Source organism: Ambystoma mexicanum, chromosome 10, assembly GCF_040938575.1.
Source record: "Ambystoma mexicanum isolate Mex_15411 chromosome 10, UKY_AmexF1_1, whole genome shotgun sequence".
Taxonomy (NCBI): domain Eukaryota; kingdom Metazoa; phylum Chordata; class Amphibia; order Caudata; family Ambystomatidae; genus Ambystoma; species Ambystoma mexicanum.
In genome coordinates this window covers 99,521,173-99,547,718 of record NC_090932.1, presented here as the reverse complement: position 1 = coordinate 99,547,718, position 26,546 = coordinate 99,521,173, and the positions used below count along the sequence as shown (strand labels likewise).

The window sequence follows — 26,546 nt, the reverse complement described above, 5'->3', positions numbered from 1 at the left end:
ATACATACCTCGCAGCCATCGGAGCTTACAGGTACTCGGAGGAGGGGACCACCTTCTCCTCCTCCAATCCTATCGGCAAACATTTTACGGGGCTCGCAAGCCTCTACCCACCCGTCAAGAGGCTGCATCCCGTGTGGGACCTAAATATTGTCTTGGGTGCCATGGCGCACAAACTGTTTGAGCCAATGGCTTCCGCGGACATCAGGCTGGTCACCATCAAGACTGCCTTACTAGTCGGCCTCACCTCACCTCGGCTCGTAGAGTTAGCGAAATCCAGGTGCTGGTCGCCTCAGAACCATATACTACCTTTCACAGGGACAAAGTATTCCTGCGGACACATAGTCCTTCCTACGTTCTTTGCCGATTCCAAGGACGAAGCACAGAGAGTGCTGCACTGCCTGGATGTCAGGCGTGCCCTGAAATTCTACTTGGACAGGCCCTAGGGCTTCCGAAAATCGGACACCCTGTTTGTCACTTTTGAAAGCGCAAGACCCGGCTATCAGGCCTCCAAGCCCTCCATATCCCGCTGGATGGTCTCGGCCATCAAGGAAGCGTACGAGGGCCAGCACAAGCCGCTTCCGACCAACATGCACGCACACGGAGTCAGGGTCAAGGCAACGGCCATCGCATTCCAGCGCCATGTCCCTTGGCAAGTCATAAGCAGGGCGGCCACTTGGGCCTCTCCCTCGGCTTTCTGCAAGCATTACTGTTTAAATGTCGGCTCTAGATCTGATGCGGCTTTCGGACAGGCGGTTCTCCGGAACCTATTTGCTTAACAAGGGTCTCCTCTCCACCCTGGGGCTACATTCAGTTGTAATCGCGCATGCAGTAGGGAGGAAAGGGGACGGGATGTAAGAGTAATTATAAATTACTCACCGTAGTGATTAACGTACTCTTAGTCCTTAGTCCCCTTTCCTCCATACGTCCCACCATCCTCCCCCTAATAATAATGGTGTCATTAGGCAATGCTAAATCTATTGGCAATGGGGACTGAGGTGTGGCGGCGGAGTGCGGAGTCAGGGCAGCGCATGCTCCCTGGGCCGCACCCCAAAACGCCTCTGAATTTAAAGGGGAAGGTTTTTCCTGGTCAAAAAGGTTCCGTCTCCCGTCCCTTGGAAGGGACGGCCATGCAGTATGGAGGAAAGGGGACTAAGTTAGTCACTACAGTGAGCAATTTATAATTTTTACACTGCAGTATACTGAAGTGGCTTTGGAAACTAAGCAGACCTATATCTTACTACAAAACGACTCCTTTTAGGACAGTATTCCCATCAATGACCGTGAGGGGCAGCACAGGTGTCTGGGAGAGAAGCCGCCAACTGCCACATTGTTACCCTACTGTACTCCTCACCATAGACCCATTCCTTCATATGGCCCCACTCATTTCACAATCTTTTATGCCTGATAGATCTGGGGTTGCCAGATAGAAAGGAAATTCCATGCATTTGGAGGTGTATGTAATGGGAATGTGCTGAGATTTGTGCTATAAAATGTTATGTTTGATGTGGGATACTATACAGGTGTGCAGTAGTCCATACAATCTGTACAAAAGTCACTTTTCACACTCTTGATCAAAATATCAACCTGCTCCTGTTATTACCGACCAGAGATTTGTGGTACTCTTGTGTCGAGATCCACGCTGTCGTTTTCACAATGTTCCATGGTGGCTGCACACCTGCACTCAATGGCCTTTAAAGTGTGTTTAAAAGGCACTCTGTGGAAATGTGAAAGTGTTTGAAAATGTACCACAAATACTGGACCTCCAGGTACTTGTTAAAAAATGTAATGCTTCTAGAAGACTAGAGAGTATGTTGCACAGATTTAAATGTTTGTCTTTAGTACCTCGGCCCAGAAATGTTCACAATAGTATGTAATGCACATCCACAGATGATTCTAATCAGAAGTTATATCACAGAATTGGTCTTCCTTTAGTTGATGGTTGTCCGTGCATGTCCACAGTGCTTGCCAGTGATACTTTCATCCATGATTGTGGTTGGTGCCTGTCTGCGGCAGTAGAGCTTAATGATTGATTCGACCCTTTACCCTTTCTAAAGCCTACAGATGAATTCTCGGACCTGCCCCAGCGGATAGCTGAAGCTGCTAAAGAGCAGAGACTACGAAGGGAGGGCCAGTACCTGGATAGCAGAGGGAGCACGCACCTTACCAATGGTGCAGGTAAACTCGCACCCATTATGTTTATTGTGTTTTAAACAAATGAAGTGCCTAAAAGGTTTAATTTATGAACATTGGTGATAAACGTAGGCTTTGGTGAGAGGTTGGCATCACAGCACACTGGGGTTTATTCTTCCAGTTCGCTGTGTATGGATATATTTGCTTCCTATCCATTGAGTAGTAACCTGCAACAAGTCTTTAGTTTCTAAGGTGCTAGATATTAGCTGGCATGTGCATTAATTGTGAATAAATACATTTGGATGCAGATTAATACTGTGCAATAATAACCAAACTGCATCTCTTTCAATCCCAAAAGCCCAAAATGTCATACAATTAGAAAGCTAATTCTGAAGGAAAGTCCATCAGAAACAAAGGTTAAAGCAGAACAATCCATATCTGTATACATCAATCTATGACTGAAAAAATTATTCAATGCCTTTTAATTATCGGGCACTTGCCCCTTCTCGGGTAACCGGCCGAATCCAACCACCATAATTATGTGGATATCTGATAAATACATTTGACAGTACTGTGAAGAGTCTTTACTGCAAACCTGTTTAATAATTGGTAAAGGCCATCTGCAAGTGGTTAAAACTATACAGTATGTTGCTGACCTTGTTCCTGCATGTTGCTAAATAGTGTTAATTTTAGAGAGATTAGATTATGGTCTTTAATTGTCAAGTGTACCCCCTATCTGATTACATATCTTAGTTTGTGTTTTACTTCACTTGTGTCCTTCCCGTATTTTCTTTGCTCAAACCAGCAGTTAATTTATGGCCGAGTCATTTTCTCTTGATAGGGTATAGAACTAATAGAAACCTTTATAATTCTACTGGTGCACTCTCCTACATCTCATTTGATGGTTCAGAAAATGCTAATTCTCTCAATATGTTGTTGCATTGACCATCAAACTAAATGAAAGAGGTAATCCTGAGAGTAGGCCACAAAGCTGATACAATTTGTACTGCATTTTGGATTTGCATTGACCAAAATAATTCGTTTTCCGTCTATTTCTCACTGGATTTCTCCTGTTGCTTTATTTTTGTTTCCTGTATGCAAGACTGTAGGTTAGGCTGCAAAATCAAGCTGTGACCGTGGCCCTTGGCCCGTCAGTAGTACTCACTTTTGCATTTGTAGTTACCATTTAACAGTATTCGCTATGGTGCTTATTTCCATATTCATATCTACTGTTTGCTTTATTACTACCAAGGTTTAGGCATATCACTTGGAAACTGTATTATGGTCAACGCATTATTTCAAGTTTCCATTGATCTTTTCTCTAATGCACATGATGGAATCAAAGAAGGTTCTTCTTTTTTAAACTGTTGCTAAAAGATGTTTACTGCAATGCTGGAAGGCCACATTCGCACCCCATATGGACGATTTTCTCTGAGATTTGACATTTATAAATGAATGTGAAGAACTATTTGTATTGTCCATGCCTGTAACGAAACGCCCCAAAGTTATGCGCCCCTTTTAGAAGCTATTTATGTGAGATTATATCTCAGAATGACTTTTCCCCTGCCTCCTCGCCATGATCTCTCAATCCCTACATGTTTATATATTTCTGTAACTACATTGCACTGTAAAGAATATTATTGTATTGTGTGATTTCAAATGTCAGAGAAAAGCGTCCGTACGGGGTGGGGTGCATATGTGGCCTTCCAGCATTGCAGTATACATCTTTTAGCAACAGCACATGATACATTGAAAAGCCTTCTCGTGGTTTCAGCCACCTTAACAATGTCACCAAACTGATATTTCAGGGCAGTGAGAGAGACCAGGATTTGTTATTTTTTCAATAATCTCAGAAACATTGCTCCGAAACTCAGCAATAAGAGGACACGCCCAATACATAGGAAATGCATTCGCGTGTGGGTCCCCACATTTCAAACATTTCCCAGAGCAACTCTCCATAAACTTGGCCATCTTAACAGGGATATAATGTAGTTGATCGAGAATTTTGAACTGAATCAAGCGTATGCCTTTGTTTAGAGATGCTGTTTTTGTCAGTTGGCAGTATCTGTGCCATTGTTCTTCGCCATTGTTCTTCGCCCAATGTCGTACCCAGGTCGGACTCCCATTTTGTTTTGATGGTGTTTAAGGATTGGGAATGTGTTTGTATTGGGGCATACAATTTGGAAACCCCCACCCCCGTACCATCCCCGGTTGTTATAGCTCATATGCACTTGTGTGTGATAGGTTCTTCTGGGAACATCGGCCATCTCGCACCGAATGCGCCCCTCATGCGATGATAGTGGAGCAATTTCAGCTGCCCACCCCCGATGGTATCTACAAAGTCGCCCAGGCTTACCTATTTACCCTCCGGGTACATGTCCTGCATCTCCAACTGTTTATCTGGGTCCTAGGTTCTCTGTATAGCTTCATCGAATGTGGGGGAGATTCCAGGGAAACGCCAGAGTGGAGCTATGGGGGTTGTACGGTATCTCTGTTGATTCTTTTGTATATCATGGTCCAGGCGTGGACTGTGACACTAACAAGGTCAAATCTGCAGGGGTCTCTATTACGTGTGTTGAATATGACGGAGCAGAGATCTTTTGGGGATGCTGCATACCTTTCTATCGGGATATGTGTGGCGGTATCTTCTTGATTATACCAGTGTTTGGCGAACTGGTCTTGTGCCGTTAAGTAATAAAGCTCGAAGTCTGGTGCAGCAATGTCACCATTCGCATATGGTTCCACCAGTTTGTCAAATTTGAAGGGATTGTGTCCTCCGACGTATTACTTATCTTAGATTATTCGTCTCCAACTTGCTGGCCTCGGAATTTTTATCTCTGTAGAGAGCGCTGCACGTTGACGTCCGCCGAGTTGGTGTCCTTCGACAGCCACCGTATCGGCACCAACGTCACCATGCCCATAAATAGCCACGCGCGGCGTCCGTTGCTCAGTTCTGTTTTTCCGCGCTTCATGGGGCCTCGGAATATCGTTGCTCAGTTCAGTCAGATAAACCTCTTATATTTCCTTGATAAAACCAACTTGTACTCAATTGCTTCCTCATCCGAACCGACGACTCCGCGGTCCGGCTTCAAAAAATTTCGAGACTGCAGTAAGAAAATATCGCTAACGGATCCTCACAGGATCTGTTTGTGGTGTTTGGGAGTCGATCACCATTGTTCAGAGTGTGAGGACTGCATGTCCATGACGGCGAAAGCCTTGAAGGAGCGCAAGGGGAAGCTCGAGAGAGGTAAGTCAGTCAAAACCTCCTCGAAAGTTTCTTCGGCTGAGTCGAGGCAGTCGTCTCCTCGCCGTCGAAAGCATTCCCATTCTAGGTCTCGAAGTAGCTCCCACCACTCGTCGAGATCTAGACACTCAAAAAAGAGATGTCGAAGATCCCCTTCCTCGTCATCTTCTGTTTCCCCAGAAAGGGTCTCCTGCCCCACAAAACAGCTCTCAGGCTGAGTGGAAGGAATTCAGGAAAAAGATGCTAAGCGTCTTTGAGAAAGCGGCCTCGACCCCCTCGAAGACAGCTGAGGGTGATACCCTGGGTGAAAAACCCAAAAATCGAAACGCCACGAGTCGTTGCACCCAGCGAAAGAGTCCACCCGAGAGCGCCACGGGCCATCGGGTAGGAAGGCACCATCTTCGATGCCGTCGTCGAAAGTCCCTTCGACTCATGGATCAGCGCCATCGACGCTGTTATCGAAGGGTTCTTCGCATCGGTCGATCGAATCGACGTCAATGCCGATAAAAGAAAAAAACACGGCTACTTCACAGCCAACGGTTCTACCCAGAGCCTCCAGCACGATGCTGAGAATGTCGTCGACATCCTCGAGCAGGATCCCGATCCTCTCGAGTTCCTCGAGGCCTCTTCCAGTTTTTTCGACGCCTTTCTTGGCGCCTTCGAAGCCTTTCACATCGGCGTCTACGACATCGACTTTTTCTCGGCCAATAATGACAAGTTTGGCTCCTTCTGCTTTAGAAATGGGTTTTACACCATTTCCGAGGTCAGAGTAACCCAGATTATCTTCAATCGATGAAGAAGGTAAGGATTCTGATCAAGAAAGACCCTTCGGGCTGCAGAGGACCACACCACCTGCTTCAGAGGATTTTACCTCTGAGGAAAGAAGGTTGAAAGACCTACAGAAATCCTTACATAAGGCAAGTGGGTTGGACACTTTCCCAGAAGTGGAATTTGTCAAACCAGACCCAGGGGAACATGCCGAAATCCCCTATAGAATCCTTATGGCAAGAATTATTGAATTCATGGGTTGGTCTGCGCCTTCACCTGTTTTTCAACAGGATGACCTTACAGACATACTAGATAAAGGTCCACAGGAGGATCCTGTGGTCCCTTTCCATAAAACTTTACAAAGGAAAAATCATCAAATTGGGAAACTCCTGAGGTTATCCCTGCAGTCAATAAAAAATTGTCAGCCAAGAATAGGGTAGCTGCGGCTGACCCTGAATATTTATCAAAACACCCGACTCCAGAGAGCCTGGTGGTTCAAGCAGCAATTTCATCAAGCAGCAGATCCGCTTATCCTACTGTTCCACAGGACAGGGATGACAAAAGGTAAGATTCTATGGCAAAAAGTATTTTCTGCTTGTAGTATGGCGTTGAAATCCATCAACGCCACTTGTACGCTCGCCAGGTTCAGTCACACACTGTGGGAGTGTGCTTCATCAGCGGCTGACTGCATACCGGAAGGAGATGAAAGGGAAGCCTTACTTAACATCATTAAAGATGGCAAAGATGCCATGTGCGAATCTCTTCAAACTGGCATCGATTCCGCTGACAGTATCTGCAGGGCCATGGCGGCAAGTACTACAATCCGCAGGCATGTGTGGTTACGAAAGTCTGGCTTTGCTCCAGATGTACAGGCCAGACCTTTGAATATGCCCTTTGACGGCTCTTCTTTATTCGGTAAAAAGGCTGATGACAGTCTGGAAAAGTTGCAAACATCTAAAGCAGCAGCAAAATCTTTAGGAGCTGCAATCCGCCAAACTCCTTTTCGCCCCTAAGGAACCTCTGGGAGAGGAAAGTCCTTTCGCTATTATTCCGCATTCGGGAAAGGCAGAAAGGCAGAGGACAGCCGGCACAAAGAGGCCAAAGGAGATCCACCCGAGGTGGACGGGTCAAAAGTACTAAGGCCGCCGCAGCAGCAGCAGGTGCCTCTTTACCCTCAGCATCTGCATCAGCCGCCCCCAAACCACTCTGAGGTCTTTCCACACAAAACACCTGTAGGGGGCAGGTTAACTCACCATCTGACGGAATGGCAGGCTATTACGTCAGATGCTTGGGCATTGGAGACAGTTGCCCAAGGTTACTGCCTACCCTTTCTACGCATCACTCGGTCATCCACCGGGGCACAGCTCTCTAAAAGTTCCAGATCCGCTCCTCTTACAGGAAATTGTAGACCTGCTAGAGAAAGGTGCCATAGAACCGGTACCTGTAGCGGAGAGGAACAAGGGCTGGTACTCCCCCCTACGTTCTCATACTGAAGAAGGACGGAGGACTGAGACCTATCTTGGACTTGCGAGAATTGAACAAGTTCCTCAGGAAGGACAAGTTCAAGATGGTAACTCTCTCTCAGATCCTTCAGGCCCTCCAGATCCAGGACTAGCTGGTATCCCTGGACCTCCAGGATGCTTATTTCCATGTACCAATCCATCTCAAACACAGGAAATACCTGAGGTTCGCAATTGGCGGCTCTCATTATCAATTTCGAGTTCTGCCATTTGGGCTGACCTCCGTCCCGAGGGTCTTCACCAAGCTAATGTCGGTAGTGGCTGCAAGTCTACAGAGGGAAGGGATCCACTTCTACCCGTACCTGGACGATTGGCTGATCAAAGCTGTATCTCCGGAACAAGCTCAGATCCAGATAGATTATGTCTGCCACTTCCTTCACAAACTGGGCTTCTCCCTCAATTTAAAGAAGTTACAGATGATACCATCACAGAGACTCCAGTTCATCGGAGCGGTCCTGGACACTTCCCTGGGAAAAGCCTCGCCACCAGAGGTAAGGGCTCAAGATATTCTGCAGATGGTCAACAAGTTTCAAAATGCCCAACATCTCCCAGCCTTCGACTTTTTGAGATTGCTAGGCCTCATGGCATCTTGCATCTTCCGCATCCTGCATCTTCCTTGTGCCAGAGGCTCACCTGAGAATGAGATCTCTCCAGTGGGCACTAAGAACCCAGTGGTCACAATACTCAGGAAGAATGACAGATCTCCTCTGGATTCCGGACAAGGTAGCCCACGACCTTCAATGGTGGGCCTATCCAGAGAACATCTTGAAAGGAGAACTGTTTTCACAACCATGGCTGGAGATAACAGTAGTCACAGACGCCTCACTCACGGGTTGGGGAGCCCATGCCAACGACTTGGCCATCAGCGGTCGTTGGTCTCCATCGGAGTCCGGACTACACATCAACAACCTATTAGAGCTGAGAGCGATCAGACTAGCGCTGAAAGCTTTCCTGCCATCAGTACAGGGGAGAAATGTCCTGATAATGACGGACAACACAGTGGCCATGCACTACCTCAACAAAAGAGGCGGCGTAGGGTCACTGCCACTGTGCAGAGAGGCAATGCAGCTCTGGTTTTGTGCAATTCAGGAAGGAATCTCTCTATCGGCAGTTCACCTAGCCGTAGAGAAGAACTTGACAGCGGACGCTCTGAGCAGGCAGAGCAGTCTCCCACGAGTGGGAGCTAGCTCAGGAAGTCCTTCAAGAGATCTTCGCCCTTTGGGGAACCCCTCAGGTGGATCTGTTCGCCACCAGTACCAACAGGAAGGCAATCTCTTCTGTTCAAGGGAATTTCCCCCGAGAGGAGCTCTAGGGGACGCATTCGTAGTGGACTAGAAGATTCCACTCCTTTACGCGTTTCCACCAGTCCCTGTTATTCCTCAAATGATCAGGAGGTTGAGAAGATTCCCGAAAACCATGATCCTAATTGCCCCGGACTGGGCCAGGAGAACATGGTACCCGGACCTTCTGGATATGTCCATCTGCCCTCCAATCAGTCTTCCACTCAAAGAGAATCTTCTCTCACAGAAGGGAGGTCAGGTTCTCCATCCAGACATAACAACCCTCAACCTTCACACTTGGCTTCTGAAAGGTTAAGGTACAAGGATTGGGACCTCCCTGATGACGTCATGGAGGTGTTGCTTTCGGCCAGAAGGCCAGCAACAAAGTCTTTATACTGCTGCCGTTGGAACACATTTTGTAGCTTGTGTAGAGAGGACAATATCGACCCTTTTTCATGCGGTACACCAACGGTGTTATCGTTTCTTCTCTACTTGGCAAACTCAGGCCTTCAAGTTGGCACTGTAAAAGGCTATCTCGCGGCACTATCAATCTTCAAGCGCACTGCGGAGGAACCATCGTATTTCAAACTACTCTTAGTAATACAATTTCTCAAGGGATTAACTAATGTCTATCCTCCAAGACCATTCCAAGTTCCCTTATGAGACTTACATTTAGTCTTAAATTTCCTAATGGGTACTCCCTTCGAACCACTCCACTCTTGTTCGCTGAGATTTCTCACTCTCAAAACTGTCCTAATAAGTAGCACTAATATCTGCTAGGAGGGTGAGCGAATTACAAGCTCTATCTTGTAAACCCCCCCCATACAATTTTCCATAAGGACAAAGTTGTCCTACAGGTGAAGCTGAATTTCCTCCCAAAGGTGGTTTCTGAATTTCACATCACTCAGAAAATTACCTTACCTTCGTTCTACCCCCCTCCCCATCCGGGGAAAGAGGAAGAAAGGCTACATAGGTTGGACCCAAGGCGAGCTCTAAGCTTTTACATCAGCAGACTGGCTAGGATTAGGCAAGCAGATCAACTGTTTGTAGGCTACTCAGGTCACAAGTTGGGACTACCCATAACAAAAAAGACCATTTCCAGGTGGATTATTTTGGCCATTCTGTAATGTTACAAACTGGCAGGGAAAGAGCCCCCTCAGAATCTTAGGGCTCATTCATCCAGGGGTATCGCAGCCTCTTCGGCCCTCCAAAGAGGGGTACCGGTCCGAGACATATGTGCGGCTGCCACCTGGTCGTCCGCACATACATTCACAAGATTTTACAACCTGGATTCTTCTGCTAGTCAAGAGACCAGATTTGGCAAAGCCGTATTACATTCAATTACATGCCACTGCTATGGGAGTCTATCTAAGATGAGGAATACGTTGGAGGGCACAATCCCTTTGAAGAACAAGTTACTTCTTACCTGGTAACGTTCTTTCGATGGGATGTTCGTCCGACGTATTCCTTATCGCCCCTCCCATCCATCCCCGCAGTAATACTTCCCTTGTGGTTGCAGCTCGCTTCTTCAAGGTCATTAGCCAATTCATGCAAGACTTATGCTACAAAACGAAACGGAACTGAGCAATGGACGGCGCACATGGCTATTTATGGGCATGGTGACGTCGGCGCCGATACGGTGGCTGTCGAGGGACACCAACTCGGCAGACGTTGACGCGCAGCGCCCTCTACAGAGAAATAATTTCAGAGGCCAGCAAGCTGGAGAGGAATTATCTAAGATAAGGAATACGTCGGAGGAACATCCCATCGAAAGGACGTTACCAGGTAAGAAGTAACTTGTTCTTTCATCCTAGTGGCTCTCCCACCCAATACAAACGAGGTGGCCAAAGATTGAAGTTTTGTGAAAAATGCACTGCCTGACCAGAGGGGAACATTGCCAAAGTAGTATAGAAGCTTGGGAAGGACCACCATTTTCAAGAGTGCTATCTGACCATATGAAGAGATGGGAAGTTCGGCCCACATTTGGAGTTTCACAGTTAGCAGCTGTAGAAAAGTTTCACAGTTATCTACATACGTTTGTGTTTCCCTGGAAACGATTATGCCCAGGTAGCAAACCCAGACAGGAGACCATTTGAACCCACTGATGTTTGATGGGCATTCGGTAGCAAGTTTGACTGGAAACAGCTCGGATTTAGAATTATTGATTTTATATCCAGAATAGCGTGCAAACTCATCTGTCTTCCGTGATAGGTTTTAGATTTACTTCAGGGTCTCGGATATAAAGGAGGGTATTGTCTGTGTGGAGTGATATTATTTGAGGTGGGCCTGTCATTCTGATGCTCCTGTGTCCGTGTTTTTTACGCACAAACTGAGCCATTGGCTCAATTGTTTGGGCAAAAAGTATGGGAGAAAAGGGACAGCCCTGTCTGTTGCTCCTACCCAGAGGGAATAGCGCGGTTAAGGTATGGTTTGTGAGGTCTCTCGCTCCTTGGTTGGTGTAGAGGAGCCAAACACATCTTATGAAGTATGTGCCCAGCCCGAACCATTCAAGCCGCGAGAATAGTTATTCCCAAGATGCTGAGTCGAGTGCCTTTTCAGCATCTAACGCAGTTACCGCTGCCTTTGGGCATGTCTGTGATATTACCCCAAATAGCCTACGGAGATTGAGGGCTGTGGACCGCATTGGAAGAAATCAAGACTGGTCTGGGTCTACCATCCTGGGCATATTGGGGAGAAGCCTAGTCACGAGGATTTTGGCGAATATCTTTGCATCTGTGTTGTTCAGGGAAAGGGATCTATATGAGGACATGTCATGAGGGGGACGATGTAATATGGTTATTATGGCTTTGCACATTGAATCTGGGAGTGTGCCCCGGTCCACAGCCTCCTCCCACACGTTCAGCAAGATAGGGGCTAGATCACTCTGGCACTCCTTATACAACTCAATGCCCAGGCCATTGCATCTGGGTGCTTTCCCGGTGCCAGGGCTTTAATAGCATCTACTATCTCTTCCTGGGTAATTAGTAAATCCAGAAAGGATTTAGCCTCTGACGTAAGCGTGGAGCGCTCCAGTCTGCGTAGATATTCAGATGTCTCTCCCACTGTCTTCTCATCTCGATTGGAGTACAATTCTGTGTAGAATCGTGTGAGTGCATCGTTTATTTCTTCCTCTTGAGTTACCACCACACCGTTTGCTGTTTGGATACCAGCGATGGGGTTGAGGATAGTTTTCCACCTTCAACATATTGGACAGGGATCTTCCCACTTTGTCACCCTCCCCGTATCTGCGTGCTCTCGCTGGGGCAACCATACATTGCACTTCCCTGCCAGCCAACCTGTGGAAGTCGCTTAACAGTTTATCAATGTCTGCTAGGGTATCCTTGTTATGTGTGATGCTATAGCTATTCTCTGGTTCTCGTAACTTGGATTCTACCTAGCTCAATTCCTTCATAAAAGATTTAAGTAACCCTGTGGTTTTGGCCATGGGGATACCCCAAACCTAGACCTTAAAGCTTTCCCAGAGTGGTTTGTTGGTGTTAGCAGAGCCTTTGTTAATGTCGAAGAACTCTCCAATTTCTGTATGTAGGGATTCAGACACATTGGGATCTCTTAGGATAGCAGAAGGCATCCTACAGCGCTTAGCGTGTGGGGGGACATCACACAGCTCGAGGCTCAGAGAGACCAGGGAGTGATCAGAGAGTGTGTGCGCGCGCACGGATGAATATCACAGCTCAACATCGTGTTAGATAGCGAGGTGGTCAAGAGCCAATAGTCGATCCGAGACTGAGTCATGGACCGTAGAGTAACACGTATATTGTTCGTCTAATGGGTGGAGTGTTCTCCAAGCATCTATCAAAGGTAACTGCAACAATATCTGATGGAGGGTATTGGAAGCTTTTGTGAGCGTCGGGGGAGTATCAGAGGATCTGTCAAGTGCTGTGTCGAAACTAGTGTTAAAATCCCCTTCCCAAAGCACCCATGTCTCATCTAGTGGTATGAGCAGATTTACCACGGCTTGATAGAATTCCGGGTCGTCTATATTGGGCCTGTAGGTATTTACCAGAACCACTGAGTGACCAGGTATTTCCCCCCACACCAGCACGTAGCGTCCTAATGGATCTATTTTTCTGTCTGTGTACCGAAAGCCTAGTGATGGGTGGATAAGAGTAAGGACACCCCTGGCCTGTGTGGAGTATTCAGTATAGTACCAGAGTGGGCCCCAACTGGCAATGAAGTCAACATTCACTTTCCGTAACGTATGAGTTTCCTGGATCATCAATATCTGCGGGTTGTGTTTTGTCACGTACGTACCCACTTTCCTAGCCTTACCCAGGTTATTTAGGCCCCTTTATATTCCAGGTTATTTACCATGTTTGTCATTTTTATTACCTGCACTCCTAAATCTAAATCCAGTATTGTTCATAGCGACATGACCGTTGATTTTTAAACTTTTAACTTCCCTAACTCGGTCAGATTCCCTTACCCATCCCACCCTTCCCACAGGTGCATCAGGGAATGACCATTGCACACCCACCTTCTATCACCACCCGTACCATCCGCCCCAACAAGATGTCTCCCCCTGAACTTGTGGAACCTTCCGGAGGTGCATATGCTGCAGCTTTGGGACTGCCACTGCTGGACGCTACCGATCCGGCTTAAACTTACATTTCAGATCGGTGCCACCCATTGACATCACCCCCAACATATCTAAAGGATATTAGTCTGCAACATTCAGTCTGCAGGATCTTCCCTCTCATCATTGGGATGTGGGCTCATGTTCTGGTCCGCTCCATGGTCGCGAGGCGGTAGTGGAATCAAAGCTTCGATGTAGTACATTTCCGCTGCTAGGTTCTCAAAAAAGTGAGCTCTGCCTCATGTTGTATCCGCATTTTAGCCGGAAAAATTAGGGCATATGGTACTAGACGTAGTCGGAGTTGCCTTTTCACTTGTTCATAGGATCTCCTTTGAGCTTTTACTCCTGCGGCGAAGTCAGGGTAAATGTGTATGCCATTTCACTCATTTTATAGCGCCCCTTCCCTCTGGCCTTCCTGAGGATCAAATCTCTGTCCCTATAATTGAGCAGCCTGGCAATGATGGTACGAGGCAAAGTCGGGGCCAGGGTACGGTGAGCTCTCTCCACTAGAAAATGATCAGAGAATGATGTCGTCCCGAACAGGGATTTTAAGAGGGCTTCCATTTGCACCTCCATGGGACCCTTGCATAAGGATTCTGCAACCCAACTATCCGGGTATTGTTTATCCTGGATCTGGACTCCAGGTCCTCGCACTTGCCTCGCATCTTAGAGATCTCACCTTTTTCAGTTGTGCAATGTCGCAGCCGTGTTGGCGGATTGTATCTTCGTCCGTGCTTATCCTGGACTCTGTTATTCAGGCACTCTTTATCCATTCTCGCCTTGAGTAATCCAATGGTGGCCACAATATCGTCCAGTTTAACATTTACGGATACAAATCTATTTTGCACGGTGGCATGAAGATGATCTTCTCTAGGGTTAGCTGTGGACGTAGTTGGAGCGTCATCAGTTGGAGGCGTAATTGTTGCTGCTGCCGGGGTCTGGGAGCTCGTGAATGAATCCACCGGGCCCTTCTTCCTGACGCCAGAGCCCTTTGTCATTATCGATGAGTTATGAATCAGCCGCCCCATGGATCGTGGGATATGAGCTGCCAACCTATTCTAGTGGTACGATAATGTCCAAGAGCCGGCACTCTGTGCAAGGGAAGTTATTCTTGCGTGGTTACACAGATTAAGTGTGCACTGTAGTTTGCTGGGTTCAGCGTGTTAAGGGTGTGTATTGCTTCCAGTGTCCGCAGTCTTCAGTGCAGCTCAAGAAAGGATGTTGTATCCTCCATGCATCCGAACCACAGAACGATGCGGTTATCACGTTCACAAGTCGAGACTCTCCGTATATACTTGGCACTAGAGGGTTCAGTAGCAGGGTTCGGGTGGATCTGCACCACTCTGATAGCCTTTTGTAGAAGTTACAATATGTGGTGTGTTCAAACAATTCCAGCATACTCAACGTGGTTACATGACAAATTCCAGTAGTCTCGTAGTGTGTATTAGGGGGGTAGGCCCTGATGCCCTCTGCACGTATCCCACCTGGTCCTGTGGGGTTCCTGTGGCTCGTATGTACTCAAAATCCAGGTGGCAGTGCTTCAGCTAGCGTGAGTTGTTCAGAATGTCTGCACTACAACATCATTAAGTGTTCTGACATCACAAAGCTCCGGATAGAGGAATGGATTGTGCTCTCCCACATCCTCAGTGGTTATGTCAAATCAGCCGTTTGGGTACATGTATCGCTTTATATCATTGTATTTATTATATCGCCCTTGTGTTATAGAGCTTAGTAGTACTGCAAAGTTTCCCGCCACCTTGCACGTCAATGGCCCCCTCCCACACCTGGCCGGATCCACCGCAGGCCGTATATTTCAGGATTTGTGGCTTGGTCCAGATAGACTTATCCAGCAGCGGGCGCGGCGTAGGGCAAATGCCGGGGAGCTGACTGGCTGATTCTCTGCAATGGGCGTGCTACGTGGCCAGGTTCCCGCAATTGGCGTAGGCAAGGAGAGGTTTTACTCCCCACCTGTTATGTTCGTAGCAGCAAGCCGAAGAATGTCAAAGGGTCTCACCTCGTAGCCTTCCCTTCCGTGTTGGGTTGTCAGTCGCCCCCAAGCCCAGTGGCATGTCTTGAGGAGGTGGGTGGTGGAGGTCTGCGATATGCCGTTGGGTTCAAATTGTCCATTGTGCACCAATACTCGAAGACCAAGCAGTGGCGTTCCAGCTAGAACGGGTTATACTGAATAGCCGCACTTATAGTATGCGTGAATGTCCCACGTTCACTTTGCTGTGGATAGGAGAATGGATTGGGATTTCCCACGTCTCTAGCAGTTGTGGCTGTTATGTCATGTTATCCGTCGAGACATATGTGGTGTGCTCTAATGTTGCGTGCACTGTATTCGCATCTGATTACAGTACCTGATAGTGTTATAAGGCCTACCTCTGTGTCAAACAGCAAGGCCTCTCCTCCTAGCTGGTAGGGCCTCCACCAGACCGTGTGCTCCAGGATGTATGTCTTAGCTGAGGCAAGAAGTTTCCGCCACCAGGGCGGTATAGGGTACTGGCAGAGGAGTTGAAGCAGCATCCACAATTCGCCGATTTGTGTTGAGCGGGTTTCTTGTCCATATCTGCGCACGAAGCCTGGGGTTCAAGCAGGGGAGGGGTGTCACTCCCTGTCTGCTATGGTGCTAGTGACACACTGGATGGTATTGATAAAGGGCCTCACCTCGTGGTCACACAGCCCTTCTCGCGTTGTCTGTTGCTTCCTAGTCCGATGGCGCAGCTCGGGGAGGCAGGCACAGGGAACATTGTGGACGGACGTTGGGTCGGAATTGTATCGTTGTCCATCCTTGCAACTGCTCCCGCGTTTTCAGTTCACACTGCGTCCCGGCCGCTGGTTCGCCCCCTGGTTGGCTACGACCACAGCAGGGCAGTGGATGCCATCCTCCAGGGCCTCAGCACTCGGCACATCGGTGCGTTCCTCAGATCGGAGCTTTGTTCCACCGTAATGGAATCGTGCACCCTGTAGCGTGTCTGGGACGGAACGGCCACTGGGTAAAGGCGCAACAGGGCCGGCTGATTCGTCCTCCGTAGAGGGGTTATGGTGGAGTATTCAGGTACCGTGATGTCTCCCAGCCCTGGGAAGTGTCCTGCGCTGTATCAGTCAGCGTGCTAGTCATCACAATTGGCCCCTCCACGGCCTTCAACACACACAGCTCCCCCTGCAGAGTCAAGTATCCATTGCATGGTTCTCGTGACCGGCCTCCTTAACATGCTGCCGTTGCTTAACTCTTCAGAACAAGATTTCGAAGGGATTGTGTCCTCTGGCGTATTCCTTATCTATGATATTTGTATCTCCAGCTTGCTGGCCTCGGAAAAATGTTTTCCCAGTAGAGGGCGCTGTGCGTCGACGTCCGTCGAGTAGGTGTTCCTCGACAGCCTCTGTATCGACGCCGACGTCATCATGCCTATAAATGGTCACGCGCAGCGTCCGTTGCTCAGTTCTGTTTTTCCGCGCTTCGTGTGCCTCGGAATACCGTTGCTCAGTTCGTCAGTCGATATATATTCGTATTTCCTCGAGAAAACCAACTCGTACTCGATGGCTTCCTCCTCCCACCCGACGACTCCTCGGTCCGGTTTCAAAAAATGCCGAGACTGTGGGAAGAAAATGTCATTGACGGATCCTCACAGGATCTGTTTGTGGTGTCTGGGAATAGAACACCAGTGTTCGGAGTCTGAGGAATGCCTATCCACGACAGCGAAAGCCTTGAAGGAGCGTAAGGGGAAGCTCGAGAGAGGTAAGTCAGTTTTAACTTCCTCGAAAGTTTCCGCGGTAGAGTCGAGACATTCATCTCCTCACCGTCGAAAGCATTCTCGGTCTAGGTCTCGAAGTGGCTCCCACCACTCGTTGAGGTCTAGACACTCGAAAAAGAGACGTACAAGATCTCCTTTGTCGACTTTTAGTTCCCCTGAAAGAGTAAATTGCCCCACAAAATACAGCTCTCAGGCTGAGTTGGAGGAATTCAGAAAAAAGATGCTAAGCGTCTTCGAGAAAGCGGCCTCGACCCCCTCGAAGTCAGCTGAGGGTGATAAACGCCGCGAGTCGAAGCACCCGGCGAAAGAGTCGACCCGAAAGCGCCATGAGCCATCGGGAAGTAAAGCATCTTCGACGCCATCGTCAAAAGCCCCTTCGAAGCATAGATCGGCGCCATCAACGCCGTTATCGAAGGGTTCTTCGCATCCGTCGATTGAGTCGACGCCGACATCGACGCCGATAAAAGAAAAACCCACGGCTACTCCACAGCCAACGGTTACACGAGAGCCTTCGACACGACGTCGAGAACGTCGTCGACATCCTCGAGCAGGATTCCGATCCTCTCGAGTTCTTCGAGGCCTCTTCCAGTTTTCTCGACGCCTTTGTCGGCACCTTCGAGTATTTTTACATCGGCGTCAACGACATCGACCTTTTCAAGGCCACTGATGATGGCTCCCTCTGCCTTAGAGATGGGTTTTATACCATTTCACAGGCCAGAGCATCCCCCCTTAACTTCAATTTATGAAGAAAGGGAAGATTCTGATCAGGAAAGGCCTTTTGGGCTGCAGAGGACCACATAACCTGAACCAGAGACTTTTGCCTCTGAGGAAAGAAGGTTGAAAGACCTTCAGGATGCATTGCAAGAAGCAAGCGGCCTAGATACTTCCCCAGAAGTGGAATTTGTCAAACCAGACCCAAGGGAACATGCTGAAACCCCTTATGTCAAGAATTATGGAGTTCATGGGTTGGTCTGCGCCTTCACCTGTTTTTCAACAGGATGACCTCCCAGATATTCTGGATAAAGGTCCTCAGGAGGATCATGTGGTTCCCTTTCATTCTGCTTTACAAAGGAAGATTTTAACTAACTGGGAAACTCCTGAAGTTGTCCCTGCGGTTAGCAAGAAATTGTCAGCGAAATATAGGGTATCTACTGCTGACCCTGAATACCTATCTAAACACCCTACTCCAGAGAGTCTGGTGGTCCAGGCTGCAAATTCATCAGGCAGTACAACTGCATACCCCACTGCTCCACAGGATAGGGATGATAAAAAATATGATGCCATGGCTAAGAAAGTCTTCTCGGGCTGTAGCATGGCTTTAAAATCTATTAATGCGACTTGTACGCTCGCTAGGTTCAGCCACACTCTTTGGGAGTGTGCTTCATCAGTGGCTGACTGTCTCCAGGAAGGAGAAGAAAGGGACGCATTTTTAAATATCATCAGAGATGGTAAAGATGCAATGTGCGAGTCCCTTCAAACTGGCATTGATTCTGCTGACAGTATCAGCAGGGCGAGGGCGGCAAGTACCACAATCCGCAGGCATGCGTGGTTGAGAAAGTCCGGCTTTGTTTCTGACGTACAGGCCAGACTTTTAAATATGCCCTTTGACGGCTCTTCCCTGTTTGGTAAAAAGGCGGACGACAGTTTGGAAAAACTGCAAACATCTAAAGCAGCAGCCAAGTCACTAGGAGCTGCAATCCGCCAAACTAATTTTCGTCCCTCAGCATCCTCTTGGAGAGGAAGGTCCTTTCGCTATTATTCCTCATATGTAAGAGTCAGAGACGGCTGGCTCAAAGAGGCCAAGGAAGATTTAGCCGTGGTGGACGGGGTAAAGGAAAGAAAGCCGCATCAGCAGGAGCCGATTTACCTTCGGCAACTGCATCAGCCGCTCCAAAACCCCTCTGAGGTCTCCCATCACAAGATACCTGTAGGGGTCAGGTTAACTCACCATCTGACGGAATGGCAGGCTATTACGTCAGATGCCTGGGCATTGGAGACAGTTGCCCAAGGTTACTGCCTGCCTTTTCTACGCATCCCTCAGAGCCATCCACCGGGGAACAGCTCGCTGAAAGTGCCGGATCCGCTCCTCTTGCAGGAAATTGTAGACCTGCTAGAGAAAGGTGCCATAGAACCGGTACCTGTAGAGGACAGGAACAAGGGCTGGTACTCCCCCCTACTTTCTCATACCAAAGAAAGACGGAGGACTGAGACCCATCCTGGACTTAAGAGAATTGAACAAGTTCCTCAGGAAGGACAAGTTCAAGATGGTAACTCTCTCTCAGATCCTTCAGGCCCTCCAGCTTCAGGACTGGTTGGTATCTCTGGACCTCCAGGATGCTTATTTCCATGTGCCAATCCATCCCAAGCACAGGTAGTACCTGAGGTTCGCAATTGGCAACTCTCATTATAAATTTCGAGTTCTGCCATTTGGGCTGGCCTCCGCCCCGAGGGTCTTCACCAGGCTAATGTCGGTAGTGGCTGCAAGTCTAAGGAGGGAAGGGATTCACGTCTACCCCTACCTGGACGATTGGTTGATCAGAGCAGCTTCTTCGGAACAAGCTCGGATCCAACTAGATTATGTCTGCCACTTCCTTCACAAGCTGGGCTTCTCCCTCAATTTAAAGAAATCACAGATGATACCATCACAGAGACTCTAGTTCATTGGAGCAGTCCTGGACACGTCCCTGGGAAAAGCCTCGCCACCAGAGGTGAGGGCTCAAGATATTCTGCAGATGGTCACCAGGTTTCAAAATGCCCAACGTCTCCCAGCCTATGACTTTTTGAGGTTGCTAGGCCTCATGGCATCCTGCAAATCCCTTGTGCCAGAGGCTCGCCTGAGAATGAGATCCCTTCAGTGGGCACTGAGGACTCAGTGGTCACAATTCTCAGGGAGGATGACAGATCTCCGGATTCCGGACAAGGTAGCCCACGACCTTCAATGGTGGGCCTCTCCAGAGAACATCTTAAAAGGAGAACTGTTTTGGCAACCATGGCCGAGATAACAGTAGTCACAGATGCCTCACTCACGGGGCAGGGAGCCCATGCCAACGACCTGACCATCAGCGGTCGTTGGTCTCCATCAGAGTCCAGACTACACATCAACCTGTTGGAGCTGAGAGCCATCAGACTGGCACTGAAGGCTTTTCTGCCGTCTGTATGGGGGAGAAACGTCCTGATAATGACGGACAATACAGTGGCCATGCACTACCTCAAAAAGAGAGGAGGCGTAGGGTCACTGCCACTGTGCAGAGAGGCGATGCAGCTCTGGTTTTGGGCAATTCAGGAAGGAATCTCTCTATCGGCAATTCATCTAGCCGGAGAGAAGAACTTGACAGCGGACGCTCTGAGCAGGCAGAACACAGTCTCCCACGAGTGGGAGATAGCTTAGGAAGTCCTTCAAGAGATCTTCGCCCTTTGGGGAACCCCTCAAGTGGATCTGTTCGCCATCAGTATCAACAGGAAGTGTGACAGATTTTGCTCAAGGGGATTTCCCCCGAGAGGAGCTCTAGGAGACGCGTTTGTAGTGGACTGGGAGTTCCCGCTTCTATACGCGTTTCCTCCGGTCCCGGTCATTCCTCAAATGATCAGGAGGTTGAGAAGGTTTCGAAAGACCATGATCCTAATTGCCCCGTAATGGGCCAGGAGAACGTGGTACCCGGACCTTCTGGACATGTCCATCTGCCCTCCAATTCGTCTACCGTACAGTGAGGATCTTCTCTCACAGAAGGGAGGTCATGTTCTCCATCCAGCCATCAAGACCCTCAACCTTCACGCTTGGTATCTGGAAGGTTGAGGTACAAGGATTGGGACCTTCCAGATGACGTGATGGAGGTGTTGCTTTCGGCCAGAAGGCCAGCAACTAAAACTCTATACCGCTGCCGTTGGAATAAATTTTGCAGCTGGTGCAGAGAAAAGAATATCGAACCCTTTTCATGTGGTACACCTGCGGTGTTATCCTTCTTACTTTATTTGGCAAATTCAGGCCTTCAAGTTGGCACTATTAAGGGCTATCTCACAGCGCTATTAATCTTTAAGCCACTGCAGAGGAGCCATCGTATTTCAAAATTCCATTGGTAATACAATACCTGAAAGGTCTAACTAATGTTTACCCTCCAAGACCATTCCAAGTTCCCTTATGGGACTTAAATCTAGTTTTAAACTTCCTAAAGGGTGCTCCTTTTGAACCACTCCACTCTTGTTCATTGAAGTTTCTCACCCTCAAAACTGTTTTATTGGTAGCATTAACATCTGCTAGAAGGGTTAGCGAGATACAAGCCCTATCTTGTAAACCTCCTCATACAATTTTTCACAAGGACAAAGTCGTTCTACAGGTGAAGCCTAACTTCCTCCCAAAGGTAGTTTCTGAATTTCACATTACTCAGAAGATTACTTTACCTTCCTTCTATCCTCCTCCCCATCCGGGGAAAGAGGAAGAGAGACTACACAGGCTGGACCCTAAGCGAGCCTTGAGTTTTTATATCAGTAGACTTGCTAAAATGAGACAAGCAGACCAACTCTTTGTAGGTTACGCAGGACATAAGTTGGGATTACCAATAACCAAACAAACCATCTCCAGATGGATTATTTTAGCCATTCTGGAATGCTACAAACTGGCATGGAAAGAGCCCCCTCAAAATCTAAGGGCTCATTCGACCAGGGGTATCGCAGCATCCTCTGCTCTTCAAAGAGGGGTGCCAATTAGAGACATATGTGCGGCTGCCACATGGTCGTCCGCACATACCTTTACCAAATTTTATAGCCTGGATTCCTCCTCTAGTCAAGAGACTAGATTTGGCAAAGCTGTGTTACACTCTGTTCACTCTTAAAGAGTAATATGGCATCTCTTACTCCCGCCTCCAATCACATACCACTGCTATGGGAGTCTATCATAGATAAGGAATACGTCGGAGGACACAATCCCTTCGAAGAACAAGTTACTTCTTACCTTGTAACGTTCTTTCGATGGGATGTTCCTCCGACGTATTCCTTATCGCCCCTCCCATCCATCCCCACAGTAACATTTCCCTTGTGGTTGCAGTTTACGCTCCTTCAAGGGTAGTAACCATTCATGCAATAACTACTTTACTCTACAAAACGGAACTGAGCAACGGACGCTGCGTGTGACCATTTATAGGCATGATGACGTCGGCGTCAATACAGTGGCTGTCGAACACCTACTCGACGGACGTCGATGCACAGCGCCCTCTACTGGGAACATTTTTTTCCGAGGCCAGCAAGCTGGAGATACAAATATCATAGATAAGGAACACGTCGGAGGAACATCCCATCGAAAGAACGTTACAAGGTAAGAAGTAACTTGTTCTTCTCAGACGTTATATGTTGGATTGTTCTGCCAGTTATGTCGGGTGTTCTCCAACCCTTCATACACCAGTGTTGCAGCAGATCTCGTCGCTGGTTGGCTCCAGAACGGATTTAATTTGAGTTAGGATCTGGTCCGGATCAGAGCTCTGCAATTAGGCAGCCATCATGTGCGTATGCCCCCAAAAGAAGGTGCTTTTAACTTAGTTAACTCTAGCTTTACTCCCAGGCGGTAGTTCATTGCTTTCATCGTGTTTGACAGTGAACCCTGACTTCTGGAATCAATTGCGCAACGCATGCAGATATTGCAAAAAACAAAGAATGGTCACTTGCGACCCACCTCTAATTCTTAAAAGGTGAAGTCTTAAATCATTAATATTCAACCAATAAAAGGCTAATCAATTGCCATGTGTTATTCTATACTGGTTTTCTAACTGGTGTTTCAAGCTTTTAGCTCAGTTCCTCTTCAGAGCGTTTGCTTGATGTGAGTATTCATGCTTCACTGTCAATCTGAAATAGTCTATTTCGAATGTATTGTGTCCTCCCATGTATCCCTCATCTTTGATATTCGTATCTCGCTAGCTCCGCTGCTGCGGAAAAATAAAATCTGGGCAGAGGGTGTTGTGCACGATGCCGTGGCGTCTATGTCCCTCGAGGACCGCCGTGACGTGTCAACGTCACCATTAGTTTTAATAGCTTGTGCCGTGCCCGTTGGCTTCAGTTCAGTTTTTCCAGTAGCTTTGCATCGAGTTAATGGCGCACTTTGTTTTTTCCTCAAGAAATGTCGTCTTCTTCGACTCATTCTACCCCTAAATCTGGTTTTAAAAAAATTTCACAACTGTGGGGCGAAAATGTCGATAACCGACCCACACCGTGTCTGCCTTTGGTGTTTGGGTTCAGGCCATCGGACCGACGACTGTGGCTCCTGTCAGTCTATGACTGAAAAAGCTCTTTGTGAACGCAAAGGTAAGTTGGCGGTGGTGCGGGAAGCTTCGAAGGCCACTTCGTAGAAATATAAAAAGTCTGGTGAGTTCAAGGACTTTACTCGGCATAAGCACTCGAAGAGGTCTCGGTCTAAGAGTAGGTCGAGACAATCTTCGTCTTCTTCCAGGAAGGAGAAGAAGAGACATCATAGATCTCCCTCTTCGTCATCGGACACCTCCACTGAGGTTATGCAATGCCCGACTAGGTCGAATTCCCCCTGCAAGCCGAATGCTTTTAGGGTGGAAATGTTCCAAATCTTTGAGAATGCGGCACAGACCCCCCTCAAAAGAGCTTCGCAAGAGCCAGACCCCGGTCGCTCCTTTGGCGATGCAGGAAGGTCAAAAACTACTTTGGCTAAGTCAAGAAGGAAACTCGACATTCTCGACCTCACACTAAGGTGTCAAGTTTCGACCCGAGAGTAGAGTCTGTCTCTGATACCAGTAAAGAAGCATAAGATGTCGAAACAGTCGACGATTTCATCAGCGCCGATTGCTTTGAAGCCAAAGTCAAAGGAGACATTTACTCCTTTATCGAAGACGTCGTTGACGATACCCTCGGTTCCCTTGAGGCAGATTCCAGTTCAGCAGAAATTGTACAGACCTGTACCGAAGACACTTTTTTTTTTTTTTTTTTTTAAGTCCATGTCCTCTATTTTTGAGGAAGAAAGTGCCCCAGAGGAGGATATTTCTCCATTGGGAGTCAGATTTGGCACTAGAGAAGTGACTGAAGAATGAATTGACCCTGAGTCCAGAATGAAAGATCTCTGCGACTCCCTCCACTCTGCCAGTGGTCTTGATAAATCACCAGAGTTGGAGTTTGCTAAACCTAACCCTTTAGACCATGCAGATTCAGGGTACAGGATTCTTATGAACAAGGTCACTGAATACATGGGTTGGAGTAGGGCCTCGCCAACCTTCGAACAGGAAACATCCTGGACCAAGGTCCCCAAAAAGACCCAATTCTACCTTTTCGTAAGGCCCTTTAGAGGAAGGTGGTAGCTAACTGAGAAACACCTGAATCTGGTTCAGCTGTCAATAGGAGCTTTGCCAGGAAATATAGACCATCAAGCAGTGACCCTGATTATCTCAGCAAACACCCTACGCCTGAGAGTTTGGTCGTGCAGGCTGCGACTTTCACCAGTCAGGTTATCCCTCTTTTCCCCTGGATAGAGATGATAAAAAAAGTGGACGCTTAGACTGGCAAGGTGTTTACCTCAGACAGTGTGGCCCTAAAGTCCACTAATGTCACTTGTACCCTAGCCAGATTTACTCATACCCTGTGGGATTGTATTAAAATGGCAGCTGAACATATTCCAGAAGGCGAGGAAAGGGAAGGCTTTCTGAATATAATTAAAGATGGCAAGGAGGCGATGGGAGTGTCTCTGATCAGGACTGGATACTGCTGACCGCATTAGCAGATCCATGGCTGCAAGCATGGTAGTGCGCCGATTTGCGTGGTTGAGAAAGTCGGGGTTTGCACCTGACGTGCAGGCCAGGCTACTCAACAGGCCTTTTGACGACTCGAGGTTGTTCGGCAGCAAGGCAGATGGAAGCCTGGAGAAGCTGCAAACCTCCAAGGCGGCAGCTAAGTACCTTAGCGCCTCCATTCGGCAAACCTCAACAACCTTATTCGGGCTCATCTTCCTGGAGAGGTCGTTCTTTTCATTACTATTCCTCAGTTGGTAGAGGAAGAGGAGAGGCCATACAGAAAGGACAAAGAAAATGTCCTTGTGGTTGACCAGGAAGGCGTGCTAAATCGCCCCCAGCAGCGGCATCTTTGCCCTCAGCCACTGCTGCAGCCGCCTTTAAGCCACTCTGAGGCATTGACGCACAAGACCTTAGTGGGAGGCAGACTCTCTCAGCATATGAACGAATGGCGGGGCATTACTTCAGATGCTTGGGCTCTGGAAACAGCTCAAGGTTACTGCCTTCCTTTTCTAAAAAGGCCTATGGATCATCCACCGGGAACCAACGCTGTCAAAATTCCAGATCCGCTCCTGGTGCAGGAAATCTTAATCCTGCTAGAGAAAGGTGTGCTAGACAAGTACCTGTAGCGGAGAAGAACAAGGGTTGTATATTCCCCCTACTTTCTCATTCCCAAGAAGAACCGAGGATTGAGCCCCATCTTGGATTTAAGAAACTTGAATAAGTTCCTCAGGAAGGACAAGTTCAAGATGGTTACCCTTTCTCAGATCCTTCAGGCTCTCCAACTCCAAGACTGGTTGGTATCATTGGACCTTCAGGATGCTTACTTTCATGTGCAAATTCATCTCATGCACAGAAAGTACCTGAGGTTCGCGGTTGGTGGTTCTCATTATCAGTTTCGAATTCTGCCATTCGGGCTGACCTCCGCTCTGAGTGTTTTCACCAAACTGATGGCGGGAGTGGCGTATATATTGATAAAAAATGATTTCAAAATTTCTTTGTCTAATATATTTCATGACATTGTTTTGGCGACCTTTGCAAGCTATTGAACCTAACACGTGTGCAGGTGGGAAGCTGTTTTTGTGGATTTTTCTGTGCATACTTGTGTTACTTGTCCTCCTCCACACAGCCCCCGAAAAGGGGACTACTGTACTCTGTACCATATACCCTGCATAATACTTGGCAGGACAATATCAGTCTGCCAAAGGCATAGAAAACAAGAGGCTAACTCTTTGTTAGACAAGCAAATGGGAGACTCAATTGTTTATGTATAACCGGGTTGTGGGGCATTATACCCAGCAAAGAAACCTGCACTGGTAACAGGTGCGTAGTGGTCAGGAGAAAGGAACTGGTAGAGACCCCAGTGGAAAGAAAAAGGGAAAAGACCAGGGACGAGGATTCCTCCTGTTTCTCCAGCCAGGAAAGACCAGGATAGGAGATTGTCCCCCTGGCAGTATAAGATGAAAGACCAAGGAAGAGGATTGTCCCTTTGGCACTTGGGTTGGTGTTATTGGCAAATAAGAAAAGG

The 26,546-nt window shown here is 48.0% G+C and overlaps 1 protein-coding gene across 6 annotated transcripts in view; it reads left to right on the top strand.

Moving 5' to 3' along the window:
- The window catches only part of LRCH3 (leucine rich repeats and calponin homology domain containing 3), a 1,351,362-nt gene that overhangs the window by 625,179 nt on the left and 699,637 nt on the right, over nucleotides 1-26,546 (top strand). For all 6 annotated transcript variants that reach the window (XM_069617579.1, XM_069617576.1, XM_069617577.1 and 3 more), the window contains exon 8: nucleotides 2,055-2,175. In XM_069617579.1, the coding sequence (XP_069473680.1) occupies nucleotides 2,055-2,175 (121 nt within the window). The remainder of the gene's footprint in view (nucleotides 1-2,054; nucleotides 2,176-26,546) is intronic.